At 39.3% G+C, this 26,517-nt stretch overlaps 1 protein-coding gene across 9 annotated transcripts in view; it reads right to left on the reverse strand.

Annotated features, from left to right (window-relative positions):
* Positions 1–11,103: 11,103 nt before the first annotated feature.
* Positions 11,104–26,517, reverse strand: part of KMT5B (lysine methyltransferase 5B) — a 68,404-nt gene continuing 52,990 nt past the window's right edge. For all 9 annotated transcript variants that reach the window (XM_053275788.1, XM_053275815.1, XM_053275804.1 and 6 more), the window contains 5 exons: positions 22,849–23,015; positions 22,521–22,540; positions 22,272–22,408; positions 17,988–18,184; positions 11,104–15,941 (listed from right to left, as the gene is read on the reverse strand). In XM_053275788.1, coding sequence (XP_053131763.1) covers positions 14,458–15,941; positions 17,988–18,184; positions 22,272–22,408; positions 22,521–22,540; positions 22,849–23,015 — 2,005 coding nt within the window. In that variant the 3' untranslated portion in view covers positions 11,104–14,457. The remainder of the gene's footprint in view (positions 15,942–17,987; positions 18,185–22,271; positions 22,409–22,520; positions 22,541–22,848; positions 23,016–26,517) is intronic.

A 26,517-nucleotide genomic window follows, 5' to 3' on the forward strand; every position in this document is an offset into this window, starting at 1 on the left:
GTGTGGTAATTTGAGGGTTAGAACATCGGTGAGCACCCTTGGATATGTAAAAGGGGTGATTGGTTAATCGCTCCTTTGTAGCCTGTGCGGCATGGGGAGAATGATTGCCATGAACCCTGCTTCAGGACTTCTCCAACCTTTGGGCTGTGCGGTCTGGGGTGGACGAATGCCTAGAAGTATCCAGATCCTCTCTTACAGAAGGGGGGGTTGGCTTTGAAGGAATTGGGTGGGGTGTACCTGCCCATTCCCGAGCCAGGGTGTGTCGCCCAGTAGGGTGCTGGGTAGGACTTCAGAGTTCTGACCTGCTTATATTGGCCCGCACTGTTCTCTAAGGATGATTAATCACCTGGTGTTCCAGTCTGCCATGCCTTGTGTAATAGTTAACAAAGTTGTGGCCCTTTTCTTCCATACTAAGTCTACGTGTCTTCTTGAGCTGGGGTCTGGGGACAATGTTTAATTTTTGTTTTAAAATGTTTTTAAATTGTTAGTTGTTGTGTTATTGTTTTTAATTTGTTTTAGCTTTTCATTGTTTTATAAGTTTGTTTTAATTGTAAACCGCCCTGAGCCATTTTGGAAGGGTGGTATATCAATCAATCAATCAATCAACCAACCAACCAATCAATCAAACAAACGTGTGGCAGATGTTTGTCTGTTTGTAGTCAAAAGTCCCATAATATTTTTGCATCTTCATTTTCGACAACTTTTTCAATTTTATGGTCCCACCAATCTTTGGCTACAGGCAGCTTGTAATTTTTGCAGATGTTCCAGTGTATCATCCCTGCTACCTTGTCATGCCTTTGTTTGTAGTCAGTCTGTGCGATCTTTTTACAACAGCTGATTAGGTGGTGCACTGTTTTATCTGCTTCTTTACAAAGGCGGCACTTGCTGTTTGTTGTTGACTTTTCTATGTTTGCTCTTATTGCATTTGTTCTTAGTGCCTGTTCTTGTGCAGCCAGTATTAAACCCTCTGTTTCTTTCTTCAAGTTGCCATTTTTATGCCATTGCCAGGTCTTGATGATGTCTGATTTTCCAGTTATTGTGCAAGTATTGACCATGCAGTGGTTTATTTTTCCATTTTTATGCTCGGTTCTTGACTTGTTCTTTCTTGTAGGCCTGCTTTGTTTCATTGGTGTTTAATACAGGGTTGTTGTGAAAGAGAAACTCAAGTATGTAGTACACCACTCTGGGCTCCTTGGAGGAAGAGCGGGATATAAATGTAAATAAAATAAAATAAATTAAAATAAATAATAATAATAATTATTATTATTATTAATAATTATTATTATTATTACTCATTCTTGACGATTTTAAGTGCATCTTCTTCACTGTCCTTGATATATTCTTCAAGGCCTCTTTTCTCCTCCTCTACTGTTTGATGGACTTGCAGCATTCCTCTTCCACCTGAGCTGCGAGGGAGGTATAGCCTATCTACATCACTGCGGGGGTGCAGAGCATGATTGATGGTCATTATTTTCCTGGTCTTACGATCCAGCGTCTCTAGCTCTGCCTGGGTCCAGTCTATTATTCCTGCAGTGTATCTGATAACAGGTATAGCCCAGGTGTTTATGGCTTGTATGGTGTTCCCGCCATTGACTTTGCACTTGAGGATTTTTCTAACTCTCCTGATGTATTCACTTCCAATTTTTCTTTTAACTTCAGTGTGTGCAATGTTATCAGCCTGGAGAAAGCCCAGGCATTTGTAATGTTCTTTCTCTTCCAGGTTCTTGATCTTGCTTCCATTGGGCAGTTCTATTCCTTCTGTTTTTCTTATTTTCCTCTGTTCATTATTAATGCAGCACACTTGTCTAGTCCAAACTCCATTGCTATATCGCTACTAAATATACGGACAGTGTTTAGCAGTGATTCAATTTCTGACTGGGACTTTCCATACAACTTCAGACCGTCCATGTACAGCAGATGGTTTATTTTACTTGATGTTTTAGATGTTTGGAATCCGTGGACTGTTTTGTCTAGTATTTCTGAAAGTGGAGTCATGGCGATTACAAACAACAGAGGGGATAGTTTGTCCCCTTGGAAAATACCTCTTCTAATGTTAACCTGTTCAAGTGTCTCACCATTGATTGTTAACTGTGTACTCCATATGCTCATTGCTTTTTAAATAAATACCTGGATGTTTTTGCTGACACCAGTTGTTTCTAAACATTTTACTATCCATGTGTGAGGCAATGAATCGAAGGCTTTCTTGTAGTCAATCCATGCAACACTTAGATTTGTTTTTATTCTCTTGCAATTTTCTAAAATCATTTTGTCAATCAGCAGCAGGTCTTTTGTGCCTCTGGTGTTCGGACAATTTCCTTTCTGTTCAACTGGAAGCTGTTTGTTAGTTAATAAGTGTTGCATCACTTCATCTGCTATTATTTGAGTTAATAATTTGAACATGGTTGGCAGGCAGCTTATTGGTCTATAATTACTTGGAACTGCACCTTTTGCTGGGTCTTTCATTATGAGATGAGTTTTCCCAGTTGTTAGCCATTGTTCAATATCACCTCCTTGCAAAATGTGATTGAACTGTTTTGATAGTTGTTTATGAAGGCTTGTTAGGTGTTTAAGCCAAAAGCCATGCAGTTCATCGTCGCCTGGAGCTATCGAATTTTTAATTTTCTTTGCTCCTTCACTTATTAATACTGGTGTTATTATTAGATCTTGCATTTGTTGGTTACATTTTTTGACCTCTTTCATCCAGCCTGCTTTTTTATTATCATCTATTGGATTGTCCCATAATTTCTCCCAGAATTGCACTGTTTCTTCTTTATTTGGTGTTTCTAGGTTTCTTGCAGTTTCTCCTTCTATGCTTTGGTAGAAACGTCTCTGCTTCGACTGGAATTGGAGATTCTGCCTGTGTTGTGTAATTCTGGCTCTCATTCTGCTAATCTTCATTGACACTGCTGTTATTTGCTGCTTTATTATTTCCAGGACTTCTCTAATTTTCCTTGAATCTAGGTGGTATTTTTGGATCAGATACTGTTTGGTGTTTTCATTCTTCAGCTCCTTGTCTTTCATATCTTATTATTATTATTTCTTGTTTACACAGTCAGACAGGTGTTATTGACTGGTTTGTTTTATCCAGACATTGAGTCCTTCCCAAGGACCTGGGATGGCTGAATTTTATTGTCAGTTGTTATAGATATTGTCGTAGAATATAGGCTGTTCCCAGTAAAGCTGCTTTTTGTAATTGGCTGATGGTGATTTCTGTGGCCCCTATGGTGTTGAGGTGCTCTTCAAGGTCTTTTGGAACTGCACCCAGGGCGCCTATTACCACCGGAATGATTTGGGTCTTTTTCTGCCACAGCCTTTCAATTTCAATTTGTAGATCTTCGTATTTGGTGATTTTTTTTCTATTTCTTTTTCTTCTATTCTGCTATCCCCTGGTATTGCTATGTCGATTATTTTCACTTGTTTTTCTTTCTTCTCAACTACAGTGATATCTGGTGTATTGTGTGGCAGATGTTTGTCTGTTTGTAGTCGGAAGTCCCATAATATTTTTACGTCTTCATTTTCTACCACTTTTTCAATTTTATGGTCCCACCAATTTTTGGCTACAGGTAGCTTGTAATTTTTGCAGATGTTCCAGTGTATCATCCCTGCTACCTTGTCATGCCTTTGTTTGTAGTCAGTCTGTGCGATCTTTTTACAACAGCTGATTAGGTGGTGCACTGTTTCATCTGCTTCTTTACAAAGGCGGCACTTGCTGTTTGTTGTTGACTTTTTTACTTTTGCTCTTATTGCATTTGTTCTTAGTGCCTGTTCTTGTGCAGCCAGTATTAAACCCTCTGTTTCTTTCTTCAAGTTGCCATTTTTATGCCATTGCCAGGTCTTGATGATGTCTGATTTTCCAGTTATTGTGCAAGTATTGACCATGCAGTGGTTTATTTTTCCATTTTTATGCTCGGTTCTTGACTTGTTCTTTCTTGTAGGCCTGCTTTGTTTCATTGGTGTTTAATACAGGGTTGTTGTGAAAGAGAAACTCAAGTATGTAGTACACCACTCTGGGCTCCTTGGAGGAAGAGCGGGATATAAATGTAAATAAAATAAAATAAATTAAAATAAATAATAATAATAATAATTATTATTATTAATAATTATTATTATTATTACTCATTCTTGACGATTTTAAGTGCATCTTCTTCACTGTCCTTGATATATTCTTCAAGGCCTCTTTTCTCCTCCTCTACTGTTTGATGGACTTGCAGCATTCCTCTTCCACCTGAGCTGCGAGGGAGGTATAGCCTATCTACATCACTGCGGGGGTGCAGAGCATGATTGATGGTCATTATTTTCCTGGTCTTACGATCCAGCGTCTCTAGCTCTGCCTGGGTCCAGTCTATTATTCCTGCAGTGTATCTGATAACAGGTATAGCCCAGGTGTTTATGGCTTGTATGGTGTTCCCGCCATTGACTTTGCACTTGAGGATTTTTCTAACTCTCCTGATGTATTCACTTCCAATTTTTCTTTTAACTTCAGTGTGTGCAATGTTATCAGCCTGGAGAAAGCCCAGGCATTTGTAATGTTCTTTCTCTTCCAGGTTCTTGATCTTGCTTCCATTGGGCAGTTCTATTCCTTCTGTTTTTCTTATTTTCCTCTGTTCATTATTAATGCAGCACACTTGTCTAGTCCAAACTCCATTGCTATATCGCTACTAAATATACGGACAGTGTTTAGCAGTGATTCAATTTCTGACTGGGACTTTCCATACAACTTCAGACCGTCCATGTACAGCAGATGGTTTATTTTACTTGATGTTTTAGATGTTTGGAATCCGTGGACTGTTTTGTCTAGTATTTCTGAAAGTGGAGTCATGGCGATTACAAACAACAGAGGGGATAGTTTGTCCCCTTGGAAAATACCTCTTCTAATGTTAACCTGTTCAAGTGTCTCACCATTGATTGTTAACTGTGTACTCCATATGCTCATTGCTTTTTAAATAAATACCTGGATGTTTTTGCTGACACCAGTTGTTTCTAAACATTTTACTATCCACGTGTGAGGCAATGAGTGGAAGGCTTTCTTGTAGTCAATCCATGCAACACTTAGATTTGTTTTTATTCTCTTGCAATTTTCTAAAATCATTTTGTCAATCAGCAGCTGGTCTTTTGTGCCTCTGGTGTTCGGACAATTTCCTTTCTGTTCAACTGGAAGCTGTTTGTTAGTTAATAAGTGTTGGATTACTTCATCTGCTATTATTCCAGTTAATAATTTGAACATGGTTGGCAGGCAGGTTATTGGTCTATAATTACTTGGAATTGCACCTTTTGCTGGGTCTTTCATTATGAGATGTGTTTTCCCAGTTGTTAGCCATTGTTCGATATCACCTCCTTGCAAAATGTGATTGAACTGTTTTGATAGTTGTTTATGAAGGCTTGTTAGGTGTTTAAGCCAAAAGCCATGCAGTTCATCGTCGCCTGGAGCAGTCCAATTTTTAATTTTCTTTGCTCCTTCACTTATTAATACTGGTGTTATTATTAGATCTTGCATTTGTTGGTTACATTTTTTGACCTCTTTCATCCAGCCTGCTTTTTTATTATCATCTATTGGATTGTCCCATAATTTCTCCCAGAATTGCACTGTTTCTTCTTTATTTGGTGTTTCTAGGTTTCTTGCAGTTTCTCCTTCTATGCTTTGGTAGAAACGTCTCTGCTTCGACTGGAATTGGAGATTCTGCCTGTGTTGTGTAATTCTGGCTCTCATTCTGCTAATCTTCATTGACACTGCTGTTATTTGCTGCTTTATTATTTCCAGGACTTCTCTAATTTTCCTTGAATCTAGGTGGTATTTTTGGATCAGATACTGTTTGGTGTTTTCATTCTTCAGCTTCTTGTCTTTCATATCTTTCAGTTTACTAGCATCTGATCTAAACCTTGTGATTTTATTTTCTAATCTTCCATTTAGGTGATGTACTACTTTCTTTTTTTACAGGTCCACTGATCTTATATCCGAACTCTTGTGGTGTTATTGTTGCTGCACTGTACATTAGTTGGTTTGTTTCTTGCAAATTATTGGTTGTTATTTCTGCAAGTGCAGCACTGACATCTTTTAATGCCTGAGCAAGTTGTTTTTTGGCAACTGTTTTTAGAGCTGGAAGTCGAACCCTGGTGGTTGTTTGGTTCATGTGCTCAGTTATTTTTTGCTTTAGTTCTTGTTGCTTTTCTGTTAAACGGCATTTGGGTTTTTGAGGTGAAGGCAAAGGGGAGGTTGCCTGGTTTTGATTTTGAAACTGTTCAGCAACAGTGGCATCCTCTATTTCCAACTACACCTGTGCCTGAGCAACTTCTTCAGTTGGTGGTAATTCTTCTTCCATATCTTGAGCCTGTGTTGCTCTTTGCAGTTCTTCCAGATCAACTTCTGTGAATACTTTATTTCTTATTATGAATCTTCTCTGGTCTGCTAGCCTTTGTTCTGTTATTTCTGTATCTGGATGCTTTTCTTTCCAAATTTGGTACATTCTTTTAAAATAACCTCTTCTAGTTGGACTAGACTTGTAATAGCAGATCATTATTTCCTTGCTGGTGTTTTTCGTATATTTTTTTCAGTTAAGCGACTTTACTTCCAGTAACCTTGAAGTCTCCAGCCCTGGTTGCTCAACTGAAAATCCTGAGTCCTGTTGCCCACTTGCCACCAGATGTCCAGGGACTCCAGCACCTGGCGCGGTCCTTATATACCCGGGTGACGACCGATCCGGTATAGATTTATTAAAGTTATGTCTCACCATATTGTTGATGGGAGAGGCACTCTTTGTCTGGCTCCTCTGGTGAGACCTGTCCAGTATGGTTGGACCTCTGGCATAGCTCTCACCTTCCTCAGAGCACGCAAGCCCCACAACCACGCCAAGGTAGTGCCTCACTGGGGGTTATTATTAATTATTATTATTAATTCAATTTCTATATGGCCTTTCCAAAAATGGCTCAGGGCGGTTTACACAGAGAAATAATATATAAATAAGATGGATTCCTGTCCCCAAAGGGCTCACAATCTAAAAAGAAACATAAGACAGACACCAGCAACAGTCACTGGAGGTACTGTGCTGGGGTGGATAAGGCCAGTTACTCTCCCCCTTCTAAACAAAGAGGATCACCTACATGTACACCAGTATTTGAAAAGCTTTCTGATTTACTTTAATCTGTGGAGTTGCTGTGTGGTGGTGTAAATCTCAGGAATGTTGTAATCCCATTTGGAGGGATTACATGAGTAGCAGGTAGTTTTATGCCCAGGAAAGCTTGGCACTGGGGAGTTGGGGGAATAACGTATTTCCCTGTGCATATTGAGTAAGCACATCTTAGCAAATATTTTTCTTTTCATTGTTCAGTTATCTTCTACCCCTTGTGTACACCATTCCCTTAAGGAAGGCAGTGAACTGGCTTTTTGATCTCCATTATGCCAACAGTGCATTCATGGACACTTGTGGTGTCATTCAACTAACAACATGGTGATGACATGGTATGTTTCACCCAGTAAAACATCAAAATACATATAATCTAGTGTTGTGGAAATATTTTCTATATGTGGCAGAAATGTCACTTAGTAAAAATATACTTGAAATATATTTGAAAAGCTATAAACAGAATTATAGGGTTAACTCTAAGTTCTGAACCTTTATGTCTATGACATGTAGACTTCTTTTGTTTCTTGCAAGATCCCCATTCTAGGGATCAACAATGGAATGAATTTCAAGGCAAATCAAGAAAAAAATATTTACATAAAATTATTTTAACCTCAAATTATTTCCCCCAAACACCCCTATACACAAGCATACCATATACACACATGCACACACAGAACACAAAACACAATTCCCTCAAACACCAAGTCCCAGTACTGCAACATGTTTCTACTTTACATGCTGCGCAACAATGCCACAGGTGTTCTTTGCTCACAGGTTCATTCCCAGTCAAGGGATGATCATGTCCCTTTAATTTAAATGGGACTACTCATGGGTCTGGATATCAGCCCCCACCTCCAATGTACAATCAATACAAAACAGACAACAGTAGGGAGAGAAGTGGAGGCAGGGATAAGTTGGGACAGTATGTGTCATTGATTCATTTACATATACTTAAGCTTAGTTCCATCACCAAGTCATTCTGGGAAGCAACTGCAGGCATAAGGGATGTGACTGGAAAGGGCAGAGCTGATTGAACGAGTAGGATACCTTCAGACAACTGAGGGAGCTGGAGGAGCAAATGTATTGTCGATTATAACCATTCTCCCTCACATTTGTATACAGGGGCCCACGTGCTCCACAGCAGTAGGTTGACAGGATATGGACTCATGTTTGCAGTAAAGCCTTCAGAATCCCAGTGACAAAGACATTTGTGTAGCTGAGCTGGCACAGAGTGGGAGGGGAGAGATTTTCACTTCTCTCCCCTGGAAAAGGCTTTTCTGCTTCCAGAAATATGCCCTTAAGTAGGGAAGGCGGCGGCTAGGATAGAGGTATAGTGGCTGCTGAGCTTCAGTCAGGCTGAGGAAGAGGTGGACTTCGCCTGAGCACCTGGTCAGCCAGCCAAAATAAACGGAGGGAGGATGGGTGAGGCCATTCGGCTGCTTTGGAGCTCAAGTCTTGAGGCTCCAGAACATGGAGAAATCCACTGGAATATAGCTGTGGATGGCAATCCCGCCCCACCAGTTCAGGTCAGATTCACTTGGCTTGCATTTTCTTGCCAACAACATTGGCAAGATATACTTGGGGGCAGGAAGTCTCAGTTCTTGGCTGCTACATATTAAGGACATAGGGGGTGAGGGTTGGGGAAGGAGAGGCAAGCAGAGGGGCCCATCTTCACTTGTCCTAGGTGAAGTGTGCCGTCGAGTCGGTGTCGACTCCTGGCGACCACAGAGCCCTGTGGTTGTCTTTGGTAGAATACGGGAAGGGTTTACCATTGCCATCTCTGCACCATATGAGATCCCTTTTAGCATCTTCCTGTATTACTGCTGTCTAATATAGGTGTTTCCCATAGTCTGGGGAACATACCAGCAGGGATTTGAACTGGCAACCTCTGGCTTGCTTGTCAAGTCATTTCCCTGCTGCACCATTAGGTGGACTCACCCAAAAACTGCTATGCTCCTTGGGCTGAGGTACATAATATTACTCTAAGTACCTGAATCCAAGACTAGGTTTTTTCCATTTCATGTTAGAAATTGGAGGATTGTCTTAAATTCAGAGTCCTCTCCCTTTCAGGTAAATACAGGTATAACCTATACTTAACCTTAAAAAAAAAAATCACATTATGCATCATATGTTGATTTTTCTAGGCAACCTCAGTCCCAAGCTGAAGGAAAATTATCTTACATTCAGCATATCAAGGCCTGAGATCATCTGACCTATGGCAAAAGCCAATTTGATTTCTCTCCATTCCCCCAGCACACTCTTGCAGTTACACTAAATTGGGATCTCTGAGGATGTGAATAAGATCCTTAGTAGTGTGAGAGGAACTATGTACTCTTCATTTTTGCCCTTTTTGGCCAATAAAAGTTGCCAAAAGGGGAATGACCTGCTGATTGGCGGGGATTATGAGTGTTTCGTTTGAGAGGGGGGAATTTGCATCTGTGCTCAAGGAGGCAGTTGTGAAGTTCTTTTGAAAAAGCCCTCTCAACCCCTCCAGTTCAGACTACAGGTCAGTTCCCAATCTTCCCTTTATGAACAAGGTGATAGAGCAGGTGATGGTATACCAGCTACAGAAGCTCTTGGATAATAAAGATCTTAACCCTTTTCAATCTGACTTCTGTTCTGCGTTTGGAACTAAAACTGCCTTGGTCAACCTGGCAGAAGAACTTTGTTGGGAACTGGGAAGGGTGTCTCCCTCTTTTAGTTTTGTAGGATCTTTCAAGTGGTGTTTAGTACCATCAATCATGGTACCCTTCTTGGCCAGCTCTTCAGATTGGAAGGACAGTCTTCAAATGGTTTTTATCCTACAGTGCGTGGGTGTGGGTGTGCGCGCACACACACAGAGAGACATGAGCGCACAGGGAAGTACTGCATTTGGATTACTGCAATGAGCCCTACATGGGGCTGCCCTTGAAAAGTATTTGGAAACGTCAGCTCATGCCAAACATGGTTGCTACATGAGTATTTGACTCAAGTGATTCTTATCACCTCAATACTGTATTAACTGCACGAGCTGCCAATTCATTTCCGGTTTCAATCCAAAGTACTGTTTTTGGACTCTTAAAGCCATAAACAACTTGGGTCCTAGATTGAAGGACTGCTTCCTCCCAAGTGAATCTACTTATCTTACATGATCTTGTAGGGGTTCTGTTCCATGTGAGGTCTCTAGCAAAGGCCCAGCAATATGCATGTAGGACAGGTCCTCCATGGTTGTTGCCCCTAGTCAATGGAACTCCATCCTCACAAAGACCTGCTTTCTAATGAAGATATTTAGGCAGAAGGGACACCCTGGAATTCTACTGTGAGAATGTGCATTATCTTATTATTATTGGGCATGATCCAGATTAAGTTAGTCATGACTGTCCCCTTGAAATTTATGAGACTTAAGTTAGTAATTGACTTTAATGGTGCTTAGTTATGATGACCTCGATAATGGATGGGAAGCAGACTATTTTAGATCTGTTCTTCCTGGAAGGAGCTCAAAACAGCATTTCCCCCTTACAACTACAATTAGGGATTTGTTTACTAAGTTGTGCAGTGCCAGATCTGCTTATCTACATTTGTACTTTCCCCTATTTTATGCAACTGTGCTCTTCAGTAGTTAAAAGTACCAAATGGGAAGCAATAAAAGGAAACTACAGTAGAGCTCTCATTATCCAAACCCTGGGCTTGATCCAAGTTTGTGGTGGCCCAACACACAACCCATCTCACAATATCCCTCCATAAATAGTATTATCATTTACTTCAAATTATCTAGCCCATGTTTGACATCTTGGCCATTCAGGTAAAGGAGAAAGTGGTATGCTGTTTAGATGCTTCTACCAGCAATGCTGCACTTAACAGGGTTATTTCCACAAGGATCAAATGTGCAAAGGTTTGGAAAACAAAAACTGGCAAGCGTACAGTTACACAGAGTACGACACACAGTCTCCACATCTTTCAATCACATTTCACAAAGATGAGGCATAATAAATAGAAAAGATTAAAGCAGGTGAAAAAAAGCTTGTTCAGAGCCAGCTCAGTATTTAATGAGTTTAAAATTCCAAATTTCCCCTTTGGTCCCATTTATTTCAAATTAATTTTGGCACAAATGAAAATTGATTACTATGTACACTAATTCACTTGAAACACATTTTGAAGTTTCCATTTTATATACTGGATACAGCTCGGAGCAAGGGTTAGAGCTATTTAATACCAATAGCTTAATGTCAAAGCTGAAGACAATCCTTTTAACATCATCAATATCAAAAGAGATCTACCCGTCATCAATATTACAAATATCTAATTCAATTATTATTGCATTTGAAAGATGCCTGTGACAGCATAAGAAAAAAAAGTGCCAGAAACTAATTTCAGTACCATAATCCTATTTTTACTAGAACTGAGACACATTTGATAGAAGATAACTGAAGTGTGGACAACTTGAAATAAAATTTCAACAAAAACCCAGCCCTGTCACCCCAACTCAAGGGACACAATCCTCTGTTTTCAAGCCAAAACCCAAACTTTGCTATTACAATATTGACAGTTTTGTGTGAGCTGTAAGTTCCCAACATCATCAAACCAGCTTCACCCCCAATACAAAGAGCTGCTGCTGGGACAACCAAAAACAATTCATCTTTCAATTCATCTAGGACAGTAGCTGTGCTCAGTTTGTGCCTAAGCTCATTTAAGTAAACTCACATACTTTTGGATGGCACAAAATTGGCCAAGGGCAGTTCCTTATTTAGAAAAGGGTGCTACTGGTATGTTTTTGATATCTGGAAAGAAAGATGCTCTTAAGGTATAGCTCTTCTTTACAGTTAGCAATTGTGCTTCACAAGAACATATTGTATAGCTTCAGTACTTTTCTGCAGAAAAGGCTCAGGCAGACCCTCTAAGTTTGTATAACTACTTGCATCTCTCAGAGCACTCAACCAATAACGTCTTTTGAAATCTCCATCCAGAGTAGGTTCTCACATTAGCTCAGCAGCATGGGAGCTAGAGAAATGCTGCTCCTTTCCACACTGGGGTTTCTTGTGTTAACCCAGCAAACTATGGAGGAAAGCCCATGTGTAGCTCCTCTTCACAACATGGTCTCCTCAGCATAATCCTGGGTTTCTGATGTTACCCAAGTGGTACAGGAAACAGTGGCACTGCTGTTGCTCTCATAACACCAAGGTAACATAAAAATCTAGTCACAGCTGATTACAAAACTGTGTTAGAATTAAAAAAAAGAATTCAAGAAGTTTCTCAGGGAAAAAAGACTATACCCCAATTGCATCCTAAATATGCATGTAAAAGTCCAAAATTTATAATGTTGACACTATTTTAGATACTTGGGTTTGATTTTGACATTTTGGGCAAGAAGTAGTACAATAGGTAATAAATGGGAATTAGAGACAGACTTGTAGCTGGAGGGGCTATGGCAGGCCTGCCCCACCCCAATTTCTCTGCTCCCTTAAACTTTGTACAAACAATTTTTTAAATAATTGAATGTTGTTTGCACTTAGGACTGATGGGGGCCAAATAAACGGACCCCTCCTTTTTTTCTCAGCCTCTCCCAAAAGATTTAGGCTGACTACAAGTCTGATTTGAGATGTATAGAAAAGGGACCATGATTGGAAGCAATGAGAGGAGAACAGGTAGCCATGCATGGAAACTCTGGTCACTATTTATTACAGCCTTCTACAGACTCTTGTTCCAATTCACTAACTTCTTGTGGTCATGGAAGGTCCAATGTGTGGATCTAATTGCCCTGTTCCCAACAGCTCAATGGAGGTGCCAATCTGTATATGTCAATGCACACAGATCTTTTAATTAGAGAAACCTACCTGTAAACATATATCCACAGGGATGTGGACTAAACACTTGTAGAAAGCAGGCTAAACTTCTCAAGAATTCTGTGTCTTATAAGATTCTGCTGAAATTCTGTGCACAAAATTGCATACAGATTAGCAGCTCAGATTATATCAATTTCTGCTAACTTTGAAATGTTGTTCAAATTAATGGTTAATTTCATAGCCTTAGAAAACCTACTTCTTCACCAATTTTTTTCATTCTAGCTCTAAAAATATGAAGCTTCTTTTTAAAAGTGCATACAGAAAGAAATTCCTGAAATCTCAAAATGCAAACTAAATCCAAAAAGAAAAGGTGGGGGGGGGAGTCAACTGATCAGAGTTTAAAACTAGGTTTATAGTTTCCTATTTATTGGCATGAATGTATTTCTAAACTTAAAAACCCTTCTGGTAAGTTATCAATTTTTTTATGACAAAATTTCGCACAACACACAAATATTTACAACATATACATTTTTTTTCAGTCTTTTTACACTGGATCTCAAAAGACAAACATTTTTATAGATTACCACAGAACAAAAGCTGTGACTTAGATTTTTCTTTTAAGTTTCATAAAACTATCATAAGTTAAAGTGAATAAGTTTCTTTAAATTCCTTGTAGCATTTTACAAGTGCAACAGAAAACTATGAGGATCCAATTAGGATAGCTGCAGTTCATTGGATAAATGTTGCCTGTTGTAATCACATTGTTTCACAGCAAGTTCTTGAAAAAATAAGCACCAATCATTCTTGCAAAGAACAATTTTATCTAAAAGTATTGAAAAAGTGTTAAATACAAGGTGTTTTAATTTACATAACAAGAAATAAATACACCATATCCAAACTTGTATTCTGCATACTGCTACCCTTGTACATATAATGTACTAAAAGTCAGCAAACTGTCAACACCCTTTTTGTTTGTTTGTTAAAGAAATCAATTTGACTTCTAACCAACGGTTTGCTATTATAACAAAGGCCACAAACAGTACGTCTGGGGACAGCATACAGTGTTAAAACTGACAAACTCCAAGGGGGAAAACATCTAGCAAATAAACTGAAAAGCTGTAGTTCATTGCTGGTGATATTAACATACTATAAACCTTAATATGTTGCTACTATGATTTATTTATTTTTTTAGATTATTGTTTAGTCAGATACAAGAGCAAAGTAATGCTCTCACAGATTAAAAATAATTGTGTAGTCACATTATTGTGATTTTAATTATCCTGCATGGAAAAATTTGATGGCATTCTGTAATTTTGCTTGAGCCTTTATTTTACAATAGAGCATTTTCTCTAACTCAGAATTGCACATAAGAAGGCTATTAAAAAGTACAATAAAAATCTGCACAAATGACTTAAGGAGTCAGTATGCTGTACACTTTCTACAATATTATGTTGATATAAGTGAATAAACAATAAAGAAGTGCTTCCACTAACATTTTCAGAAAGTTCATCAGTTGAGGAATAATTGACTGGAATTTTGCTTAAAAAATGGACTTCCTGTTCAGTTTAAGACCTGTAAGCTTATGCATTGAGCCTTAAAGACTGATCTTCTCTCCTCCTGGAAGAAATGTCAATGTCTATTGAATCCTTTCCAACTATAAGCCTTAATCGCTTAGCTGGAGGCAGAGGAATAAAGTCATCTTCAAAATCATCCTCATATTCCTCCTCTTCCTCTTCCTCTTCCTCCTCCTCCTCATCTGCAGATGAAGATTCATCTACAGTTTCTTCTTCATATTGACTATAATCATCCACTTCCATTTGTGACTCTAACAAAGAAAGAGGATCGCTACAACAAACCCCATTCTCATGGAGGTCATCTGAGTATGTCCCCCTATTTTCTTCTTCTCGTTTTAGCTGTATTTTTAATTTTGTCGAGCTATTACTTGATCCTGAGTTAAACCCATTATTAAGCTTTGCTACATATAAGTTATTATCTTTCTCATGGTCTTTACTTAGTTTGATGCTTATTTTTGAAGAATTCATTCCATCATTTTCTTGGTCATTTGTCTTGCTACTGCTATCATGCCTCCTCCGCAGAGTCAGTTTGGGAATCCCAGAGCTGTTTTCAAGAATTAGTTGTGCATCATACCTTGTGATTCGCCTTTTCTTTTTACTTTTTGCAGTTCTAAAGCGGTCTTTTGCTTTGAAAGTGTCCGAAGTCACAATGGAGCAGCCACCAGATGCAGGAATACAGTCTTGATATCCAATGGCTGACTCCACTACGTTGTTCATCTCCCCTAAATCAGAATGCGAACTGATCAAATCTGGCACTTTGTCTTTGTCAGGCAAGTTATGTGCAGGATCAGTTTCCTCCATTTTTGCAGATGGCTTCATAAGTCTTCCTTGTCGAGATTTCTTTTTGGCCATAACCCTGTCATTCTTCCGACACCTACCCTCTTCCTTATGTGTCACAAGAGCCTGTTCACTCTCGTGCATCACATGAGATTGCTGCTCCAAGCTATTGGTTCGCATGCTAGTCAAGTTGTTTTTATAGCTATTCAGCATATTTGGTTCAAGCTTTAAGTCAGAGGTCTCCGGCAGATTCATCCTCGTTCTCATTGACCTCCTTGTGATATATGTACAGGGTGATACTTCCCCAGGTTCATGAGCACCTTTCACAGAATTGAGTTTGCATTCTCGTGCTGCATGCCTTGTTAAGCAGCCACTAGAAACTGCAACTTTCAATGGTCCCTCAGTTTCTTTTTCCTTCTTAATGGATAAGTTTTTATACAAGACTATTTTGGGCTCTTTGAGAACCAAGTTTCCCATTTCGAGTTTTCTCGATGCATTTTTCTGCTCTGGCCTTTTGCACTGATTTCGCAACTTTATCTTTGAAAGTAAAGGCTTTGCAGGCTTTTTCAGTCTCTTTGGTACCCTGGAATTATTCAGATGAGTTAGTTTGGATGAGGTAGAATTTGATGAAGCTGGAATTCTTGAAATAGACTGCCTTGTTAATGTTCTATTCTTGCTGTTCTTTTTTATACCAATTGAAGATTTGCGGTTAGCTGAAATGTAAAAGAAAATTAAGTCAAAAATTAAGTCAAATATAATATAGATTATTTTTATTTCCTAATGATCACCAAATACTAGTAACATTCGTGTATAAGCAGGGTTTTTGTTTTTTGCAGTGAGATATACACAGCATAAAGCGTTTGCCTACTCAATCCTTAAATAATATGGTTGATAGTGATTTTAAAATCACTAAGAACAGCTTCAGTGTATGCCTTCTGCCTGCTATTCCAAAGCCAGTTTTTTGTAATTAATTATCCTAAACAAAGTTGTAATTGTAATTAATTATCCTAAACAAAGTTGTAATTGTAATTAATTATCCTAAACAAATCACATACAATGGTATAGTCCTATTGACTACAGAAAGTAATATACCATTATATACACTTATGGACTAACCCGCTGCAATTTTCCTTAATCAATGAAAAGGGAGAATCTCTACCCTATGCATTTCAGCAAAAAATACTTTTTTTAGTGCATTATTATTTCTTGGAAGTTTCATATTGGGTAGATTTTCTATGTGAATTAAAAACAAGATATTATTTGCCCAAGAAAAATTGGCATTTAAAAATATACATACACTACAGAACAAGTTGGTAGGCTTATTTACATGCAGTGGGTTGGATCCAAACATGCAAGTGGAATGAGGATCCTGCAAAGCTATTTCCCCATCCTCTCTTCACTACAGCAGCATGAGCTCAAGTGACACTTGGAGAGGGCTCAGGGGAAAGGAGAAATCCCCAATAATCAAGGACAGGCCTCTGCCCAGTTTCCAGGAATTATCCCCTCCCTGTATCCTATTCCATTTTTTTCTGGAAAGTCCCCAAACCCTCAAGAAAGGCTTTTTGGAGAGTACACAGCTATGTGGAAGAAGAGACAGAAAAGATCTCTTGAGCTTTATTCCATTTACATAAATTGGGATCCGACTGAACTCAACACCTTTCGTAACTATGCTGCCTTTAATTTCATACGTGAAAAGGTTAAATGTTGCTCTTACGTTATAGTGGTAGGAGCTACATACAATCCAAATGCTTCAGCAATTCTAATTGCCTCTTAATCAAGTCAATGTTGATTCTCTATAAGAACTCAAACAGTTCAGAGCAGCCAAGATGACACCAAATAAAAATCTGAATCTATATGCACATTATAATTTATTCCCAGACAATAGAACTAAACTGACTGCTCATCTAAATTACCAGAGCAAAGAGTACAAACACCCTAAACCATAAAGGTGATAGCTAACATCCTAACAAAGTACCAGTGCTCTGTGATATGTGTCAGAGCTGCAGATGAGTTCCTAACAGAGCACCGGCACAAGGCCGGTGGGAATGGGTGTGTGTGTGTGTATATGTGTGGGGATTTTGACAACTGTACCTTCCCCCAGAAGTCTTTTGTGTCACCTTAAAATATGTCCCCGAGTCATGCATGACCCTCAGGGATATATTTTTGGGTGATGACATAGAAGATTCCTAGGGGGGAGGGGAAGTTGTCAAAATTTGTCTCCAAGTGTTAGTGCTGCGTCAGTTGGGAATTCATCCACAGCACCAGCACATCTTATGGAGAACCAGCACCACTGACAGTTCTTAGAAGGGAAATGGTTCTTTGCTACACAGCTTACTAGCTTTAAAATGTTTTTCAAATCTATTTGGCCTATGCCCTTTTGCTTCTTTCATTTGACTTCTAGACACAAACTTGGCTTTTAAAATTACATTGGAGTATTCTGAAACTGAGAATATAAATACAACCATAGCGAAACCACTCTTAGTCAAAGTATTCATCATTCTGTTAGATTTAAAAAGTCTCAGTTATATACCTGAGCCACCTGGACTAAGCACTTTTATTGGTCCTGCCACCACAGTGTCGGCAATCTTTGTTTCTATTTTCAGGGCCTTAAAGACAAATGAATACATCCCAACCCTCAACAACGGGATGAAAAAAGGTCTAATGAAAAGCCCAAATTCTGCGTCGTCTTTAAAGACAGCAAGCATACTGTTGAGAGTTCTTAAAGAAAAGAACTTTAAAAAATTCTTCCCCTTACTTACTTGCATTAGCTTTTTCCTGAGTGGTATCTGCATCAGTGTTAGAGCTGACAGACTGGCTGTCTGAATTTTTGCTGCTGTCACCCAACTTTTTAAGCCTATTCAAACGTTTATCTGTTTCTCTGAGTCCGTATTTGCTATTGATCACCGGAGTAGGTGCAGGCAGTCCCACTCTTGATTTAAAAGCACCAGTTCCACGTCTAAAAGAGAGAATAATACATATTAATAGGTTAGGGCTGCTAGTGACAAAGAACAGATACCCTTCTTATTGTGACTATCCTTGCAACCTACATCTAGCCTAAATAAATGTAATGTGTCCCTCCATTATGTCATACAATTCTTATTTGCAATTAATTTAAAAAGAGTCATTAGATGCTAGTTTCCCTCTCTAGTTCTCACAAATACCAACTCTCTCCTTAAAAAGGAGGAAGATCCCTTCTATGCTACCAACTTAGTTTTCCATAAATGAACCTGTAATACAGACATCTGAAAGTCTACATCTGCATGCCAGAGATAAATACAAGAATGAAATGTTTCTAACATCAACAGGCATTTGCCAAAGTAAATGCTTTAATTGTTGCCGTTTTAAGAAATCAATGCATAAAAGACAATTCAGAACGTGTAATCAAAATACTTTTCATACAAATATTCATAAGTCACTACTTTCTATCCATGAGAGCCTACATATCCTTGAAAGGTTATGTGTTACAGGAATGAGGCCTCCACCAGAAAGTATACCTAAAGTTGTACTAGTGTTCCTTCTTAATGGCACGTTCAACAAAATCATTCAACCTGATTTTAATATCATATTCCTCATTTCTCCGTGCTTGTCTTACATGCACACATATACTCAATGACTATGGGGACATGCAGACAGAGTTAGTTCCAATTCTCACTATGTGTCACATTACAGAAACCACCAAAACAGCAATATTCATTTCAACATATGAGAGACATTCTTGAGTTACTTATTTTTAACCATATCATAGAATACATGCAGTGGGGACAAGGACCAATTGCTTCTTCACAGTTCACAAAATTGAGGGATTTTGCGTTCCATTCGGAGATTGGAATGGAATGCAAAACATGTTTCATGTGCATCCCTAGTATACATGTATGTACCTAACCTTTCCTGTAGCATATGAAGTGGCTGTGAAAAGTAACAGTATACTATATAGCTCAGAAATGCTAAGTTGGTTATACAACAAAAATCGTACAGCAAATGCACTAGAACATTGTTGTTTATTTAATTTGAATATTCCTATGCTAACCTGCTACAGTGACAAAAAATGGTAGTTACCAAAGCTAGTACTAAAATCACCACAGTGGAAATAGGATCTCAGAATAATTTTCAAGCAGTAGTTATTTTACTTCTGAAGGAACCAAAAGATCTTCTATCAGTTTTGCAGTTAACACAAATAAGTCAGCATGAACTGTACAGTATAATTGATGTATCTGGTTGTCCTAAACAATACTGAACGTTATACAGTAATGAAAAAGATTACATCAGGAAAGATTACATCAAGTGGGGGGACGGAGAGACACGTGCAAAATATTCAGATAGCTGAACCATCTAAGGACCAAAGTTACAAAACCATACAAACCATACAAATCCAACACCACATAGAAAAGATGTAGAGCCATGAAGCTAGTTTCAATTGTTTTATAGAGAGCACTAGTATGTGTAAGCCCGTTGTAATAACGGGCTCTAGTGGGGGGGGGGGTTCCCGCTGTCGCCTCACCTGCCTCGGGCGCACTCCTTGGGCCGACACCTCCGCCGCCGCCTCGGGCGCTCTCTCCGCCCGCCGTTTCTTGTGGCGGCGGCCGCCGCCATCGGAGCCAGTCGCCCCGCCACGGCCACCGCCTCCTTGGCCCGCACTCCTTTGGCCGAGGCTGCGGCTCCGCCGCCGCCTCGGCCGCACTCTCCGCCCGCCGCTTCTGCTCCTTCTGGTCTCCCGTGGCGGCGGCCGCCGCCATCGGGGCCAGTCGCCCACCGGCGGCCGGGTCCAACATGGCCGCCCATCTCCGCGCATGCTCAGAACGGGCGAAAAAGACACGGGCGGCACAGACGCACGCCCAAGGCTTTTATGGGTAAGGATGTGATATCCAGTAGCACACAGGAAACCCAGTTTGAACTTCATGAGCTCCATCAATTGGTGGTAGAGCTACAATCTTCCTAAACTGGGACCGTGGACCATTCATTGCATTTGAGTTATAAGCAAAATGCAGAGATTATGGAACAGAATTTAAAGCAGTGTGGGATGACTTCCATGAAATCATCAAGGATTTAGACTTGTTTTCCCCCCGTCCCCTGTGCCACAGGGCAAATTGCTTTTGAATCTGATGGGAGTTTTAAAAGCAGTGTGTGATGTAGCATAGGGGTCTATAGTTCTATGTGAAAACAAGGAGGATACACGGACCAAGGAACAAAACATATACTAGAAAGTATATATACCGTGTAGAGAGTCTATTCCCACACACACAAAGGATAAATAAACATATGTTATGAAGCACACAATTACAAAGAAATAGCCTATGTTCTAGATCCCAAAAAGTGTAGCTGAAGGTCACTTGTGTCCACAGTCCTTATACATGTGGATATATAGTTCTTCCAGATCTTTACTTTTCTTAGGTTGGTTCTTGTTCCGGTTGTAACTCCACAAGTTACTCAAAAATCTTCCTTTTTTTAAAGTTATTACTCACATTTATTTCTTCTGAAGTGACACTGCACTTGCCAGTGGTTTCTGAATTAGAAATCCTACTGAGTACCAAGTTGTACTGGCTTCAAATGGTACAGATAACGCTTAATATATCCTACAGCCTCTGCCAAAAGTTTTCACTCCCCTTTGATCAAAAGGGATGTGCTTCATTATCCAATCTCATCTAAATGACCAATTATATTCATGTGCATGTGTGAGGAAACAACAATGCTAAGCTTCCAAAAAAGTCATGGACCTTTTGTCCCTTTTAAATTCCCAATTATACAAATACAATGTGGAACCAAAACATAGCTTAAGTAAATACTTATCAAAGATAAATAAATAGTCCCATTCTCCAACAGGAGAGACTCATAGTCCTTCCAGTCTCTTTCCCATTTGTGTTCTTTGAACCCATTCCACATCCAAATCTTTAAGTAGGGCCAGGATCAAAAATAGCAAATTATGCCTATAGATAACTGGAAAGGTCATTGACCTGATTTAGACCAAAAGGTTCCAAAGTCCGGAGCTGATGTATATAAAATGCCTCCCTTTAAAAGGGACAAAAGGTCCACGACTTTTTTGGAAGCTTAGCATTGTTGTTTCCTCACACATGCACATGAATATAATTGGTCATTTAGATGAGATTGGATAATGAAGCACATCCCTTTTGATCAAAGGGGAGTGAAAACATTTGGCAGACGCTGTAGGATATATTAAGCGTTATCTGTACCATTTGAAGCCAATACAACTTGGTACTCAGTAGGATTTCTAATTCAGAAACCACTGGCAAGTGCAGTGTCACTTCAGAAGAAATAAATGTGAGTAATAACTTTAAAAAAAGGAAGATTTTTGAGTAACTTGTGGAGTTACAACCGGAACAAGAACCAACCTAAGAAAAGTAAAGATCTGGAAGAACTATATATCCACATGTATAAGGACTGTGGACACAAGTGACCTTCAGCTACACTTTTTGGGATCTAGAACATAGGCTATTTCTTTGTAATTGTGTGCTTCATAACAAATGTTTATTTATCCTTTGTGTGTGTGGGAATAGACTCTCTACACGGTATATATACTTTCTAGTATATGTTTTGTCTATAGTTCTATGTCAAACTCCACTGGACCAGCACAAGCAGCAGCTGGGATCCCAGTCATGATCACCTCCGCACAGGCTCACAATAGGGTAGACATCACACCTTGCACCCTTGCCCTTAGAGCAGAAATGGAGAGCAATGGAGGAGAATCACTCATACAGAAATAACTGAGTCTTTTAAAAATCATTTTGACAGGGACCACAGAGTTTCTGAAACTCAGGCTGCAACTCAGATCCCAACTACTCACCACAGCATACCTTTCACACACATTTGTCTGATATGTTTTTTCAGCTGTTCTTCTGATGACATCAGAAAAGGCCCCCCAAAGACAAGAGGTATCTATCGGGTTCTCTTATCTTATGCAAGAGGAATTACCATTGACTAATCAAACTGCTGCTAGCAGCTATGTACCCACAATTCCTAACCACAGGCAGAGCTCAACTGTACACTTATACTATTTTCTTTTAGAAAGCACACATATGGCCAGCACATACCTTTCACACGTGTAGCATTCACAGAATTCATTATTTTCTCCAAAAAACCCATCCCCATAGTAACAAGATATTTCTTCTCCAGGTTCAATATCTCGCAGAGCTTTCACACATGCTGTATCCCGGCCAGTTGACACAAACTATATAGGAAAAACACAAACATTTTTAATTATTTAATTAACAGGCAAAAATCATTTTGAAATATTCATATGCTGAAAAGTGTTTGGATGGTTTTAAATTTTAAGTGCTTACCTTACAATTGGGTCTGCAATCTGAAAAAGGTCCAAAAAATAAAGTCAATTAACTGTTGATAAGACCTGAAACATGAATAGTTACAGATATCTAAAGTAAAGTTTCATATTGCTTATATTACCCATAACAAAACTCAACTGAACAATGGGGCATAACACTGAGTTGTTAAAAATGCAATATGTTCTCCATTAGCCTAAGCTCTAGTTCAAAAATGCCAGTGCTATTTTAGTTCATTCTGATTCAGTTTAAAACTAAACAGATGTCCGAGTCAATAAATATATATATGAAAGCAGCCAGTCACACTGCATTTACTTTACTTGTTGCTTACCATGGTTGATGAATGCAGCTGGACCAAGCCACAGCTGAGCACAGTTTTTCCGTGTTGAGTACATGACACTAAAGTCATTCTCTCCATGTCTGAGCAGCATGTTTTCTTCTAGTTCAGAGAGTTCAGCAATACAACCCACCAGTAATTCTATTTTGTCATTTCGTTTCCTAATAAACACAAGACAAAACTATTTAGTTCAAGAGCAACCAAAACTAGGGTTGCAAAGTTTAATCAGTTACATTAATTGAAAATCTTCTGAAGGGCTAGAAAGATGCCCCCAACTAATAAAGTGTTGTTGTTTTTTTAAGTATTTTCAAGGACTGACATCCTGACCAACAAAGTGCTTGTGGAGGGTGTTGCACTAGATACTTGTACCAAGTCTGGAGCTTGTGTTCCAGACTTCCAGACTAGTGTTGTGCAACCACAAGCATTATATTAATTTAATTTAATTTAATTTATTTATTTATTTTTACATTTCTATACCACCTTTCGTTAAAAGAAAACCCCAAGGCGGTTTACAAAAATTAAAACATACAATAAAAAGCAATAAAAACATCAAGCTAAAAACATATAAAACAAGCATAAAAACAAGACAACAGATAAAAACACACAGAAGCAGCAGTAAAAACGATTATGTAAAAGCCTGGGTAAAAAGCCAAGTCTTTAAAAGCTTCCTAAAAGCCGTGATGGAGTCTGAGGAACGAATGGCCACTGGGAGAGCATTCCAGAGTCTAGGAGCAGCAACAGAAAAGGCCCTGTCCCGAGTGCACGACAGCCGGGCCTCCCTCATTGTCAGCACCCGGAGCAGGGCGCCCTCAGATGTCCTCGTCAAGCGGGCAGCAACCCTTGGGAGCAGGCGGTCCCTCAAATACCCCAGGCCTAAACCGTTTAGGGCTTTAAAGGTCAAAACCAGCACCTTGAATTGGACCCGGAAACGAACCGGCAGCCAGTACAGCTCTTTCAAGATAGGGGTGATGTGTTCCCAACGGGCAGCTCCGGATAAAACCCTCGCTGCCGCGTTTTGCACTAGCTGCAGTTTCCAGATATTCTTCAAGGGCAGCCCCACGTAGAGCGCGTTACAGTAATCCAGCCGCGACGTGACTAAGGCGTGGGTAACCGTGGCCAGATCTGCCTTCTCGAGAAAGGGATGCAGCTGGCGCACCAGCCGAAGCCGTGCAAAGGCACCCCTGGCCACCGCCTCTACCTGAGCTTCCAAAAGCAGAGCCGGGTCCAGTAGTACCCCCAAGCTGCGTACTTGTGCAACTTGTGTCAAGTCACATTTACTTTAAAGGGAACTTTTCTGCAAAAGCACAATTCCACGAATCTCCATGTTTTAGCATAACAATGAGATCATCACATGGCTTGGGCCCAGGAGGGTCCAAGAGAGATTTAAGAGAGCATCACCTTCTTCATGAATGCTGCTGCCTATTAAGATCATTGGGGGAGGTCTGGTTGCAGTTGCCACTGGCTCACTTGGTGGTGATCCACAACCAGGCCTTCTCTAGAGTTACCCCAAGGCTCTGGAACACACTCCCAAATGAAATCAGAATCTCCCCATCTCTGGTTTTTAAACGACTTTTGAAAATACATCTGTTGCATCAGGCTTTTAGTTTATGATATTTTAAAGTTTTATATGATTTTTAGGTTTTAGTTGTTTGTTTAAATTGTAAACCACCCTGAGATTAATATAGGGTGGTATATAAATGTGTTAAACCAACCAACTAACCGATGAGATCATCTTGCACTACCACAAACTTTGCTTGTTATGCAAGCACTCTGCTAGTCAGAATGTTGGCCAATTCGAAAATCCACATGTAGCAGACACTTCCTTAGAAGAGTCTTTCCTGCTCTTCTCACATGAGGGAATGCCTTTCCTAAGACCATTTCTACTGTAACATAATCATATGCATAATCAAAAACCAAAAACATAATCATATGCATAATCGAAAACCAAAAATACAAAAATACTTTCCCCCTTCAATTTTATTCATGTACAATCCATGCAGATTTGAATCAATTAAAATTCATGTGCTGATCCATTAAGATTTCTTTAAGTACGTGACAGCCCTAACTAAAACTGTACACAACATGGGAGCTCTTCCACTGCTGAAATCAGGAAATGCAGGATTCATGAATACTCCCAAGTGTTTATGAAGCTCTGCTCTCCTGTACCTGGCAGTTGAAATTATGCGAACTTAGGGCCTTTGAGATCACATTCAGCACTGAAAAAATAAAATAGCGTAACCATCACCCAAACAAAAAGTGCACATTGCTAATCTGGTGGAGGGATTGAATATATTCCAGATAAGTAATAGAACTAACAACCTGGGTGGGTTGTTTTGAGCAGGACACCAGCAGCAAAGAGTGAATAGTTCATTAAACATCTCCCTTTGACAGTACAGGAACAACACAGCAGCAAAAATAATGGAATCAATAGCAGCAGTTTTTTTGGTGCATTCAAAAATTAAACAGGTGCATATTAAATTTCAGTTTCACATTCAATATAACAGGGGTTAAAAATGACCCCAAAGTATACATTACAATTTACAAAAAGGTTACAAGGGCTGGGGGCATGGAAAAACTGACCACATCAAGATGGAGCATATATGCAGTTACAGGAGACTGGCTGGCATGATGCACAGTGTACAGCAGGCGGTTTTGCACTGCCCGTTCTGTGCAGGTGGCTAAATGCTGGCAGTATTGTGTAAGAGTGCTCTTGCACTAATATGTAAAATTGTGGAACCGAGCATGCACGATGCTATAGTCACTGGAAATTATGGCTGTAGCATCGCTCAAGCACAAATTCACAATTTTACATATCTGTGCAAGAGTACTCTTGTGCAACAGCACCACCATGGTTTTAGTTGCCCACAGCTTCAGCCGTGCAGAACTACCTACAGTCCACTGTACATCTTGTCAGCCACAGAAATAAAGGATCTCTCCTCCCACCAATTCTCTGAATCAATTTGACCATTAATAGCACCACTATTCAGGTGCAGGTTAACAAAAATCTACAAATCTATCCATTTTTAAAGTTACAATTTCTGCATATTGTGCTCTTACCTTTTTTGTTACATTCCATCCCACTTTTCTTTTTGGAAAACACATATATTCTTAACTATAAGAATGTATTCTAAATTTAAAACTTTTTGATGGACGAGGAACAGAGGCCAGTGAAATATCATTCCTCAATTTTAACACTACAGAATGGGGAAACATGGTTTGTTCCTTTCATTTGTTCTCTTATTCCATTGAACAGAAAAATAATTTTCACAGCATGTATACTTTCCTGACTATTTAATAAGGTCTTGACTTTCAAAGTAAGGCAGTCCAATTGATCAGCAATCCATTGCAATTTTTATTTCCATAACAGGTCCAACTTATCAGCTATTCAATTTACAAAAGACCCAGAGTCACTTCTGCAGATAAGTAAAGGCTACTAATGCCCAAACAACCAAATCCTATGGCATTTATGTTCAATTTAACTTTCATGTTCATCAGTCATAATTTTATTCTCCCACTTGTAGCTGGAAAGTTGCCATTTTGTTCAGCTTTCATTAAAGCCAGACAACATAGGATATGATCCAAAAGCTAGGGTTTGACTTTTTAAAATGTTTTTATTTATTTTATTTTTTAACATTTTATATCCCGCTCTTCCTCCAAGGAGCC

This window comes from Hemicordylus capensis, chromosome 1 (assembly GCF_027244095.1).
Source record: "Hemicordylus capensis ecotype Gifberg chromosome 1, rHemCap1.1.pri, whole genome shotgun sequence".
In the NCBI taxonomy this organism is placed as follows: Eukaryota; Metazoa; Chordata; class Lepidosauria; order Squamata; family Cordylidae; genus Hemicordylus; species Hemicordylus capensis.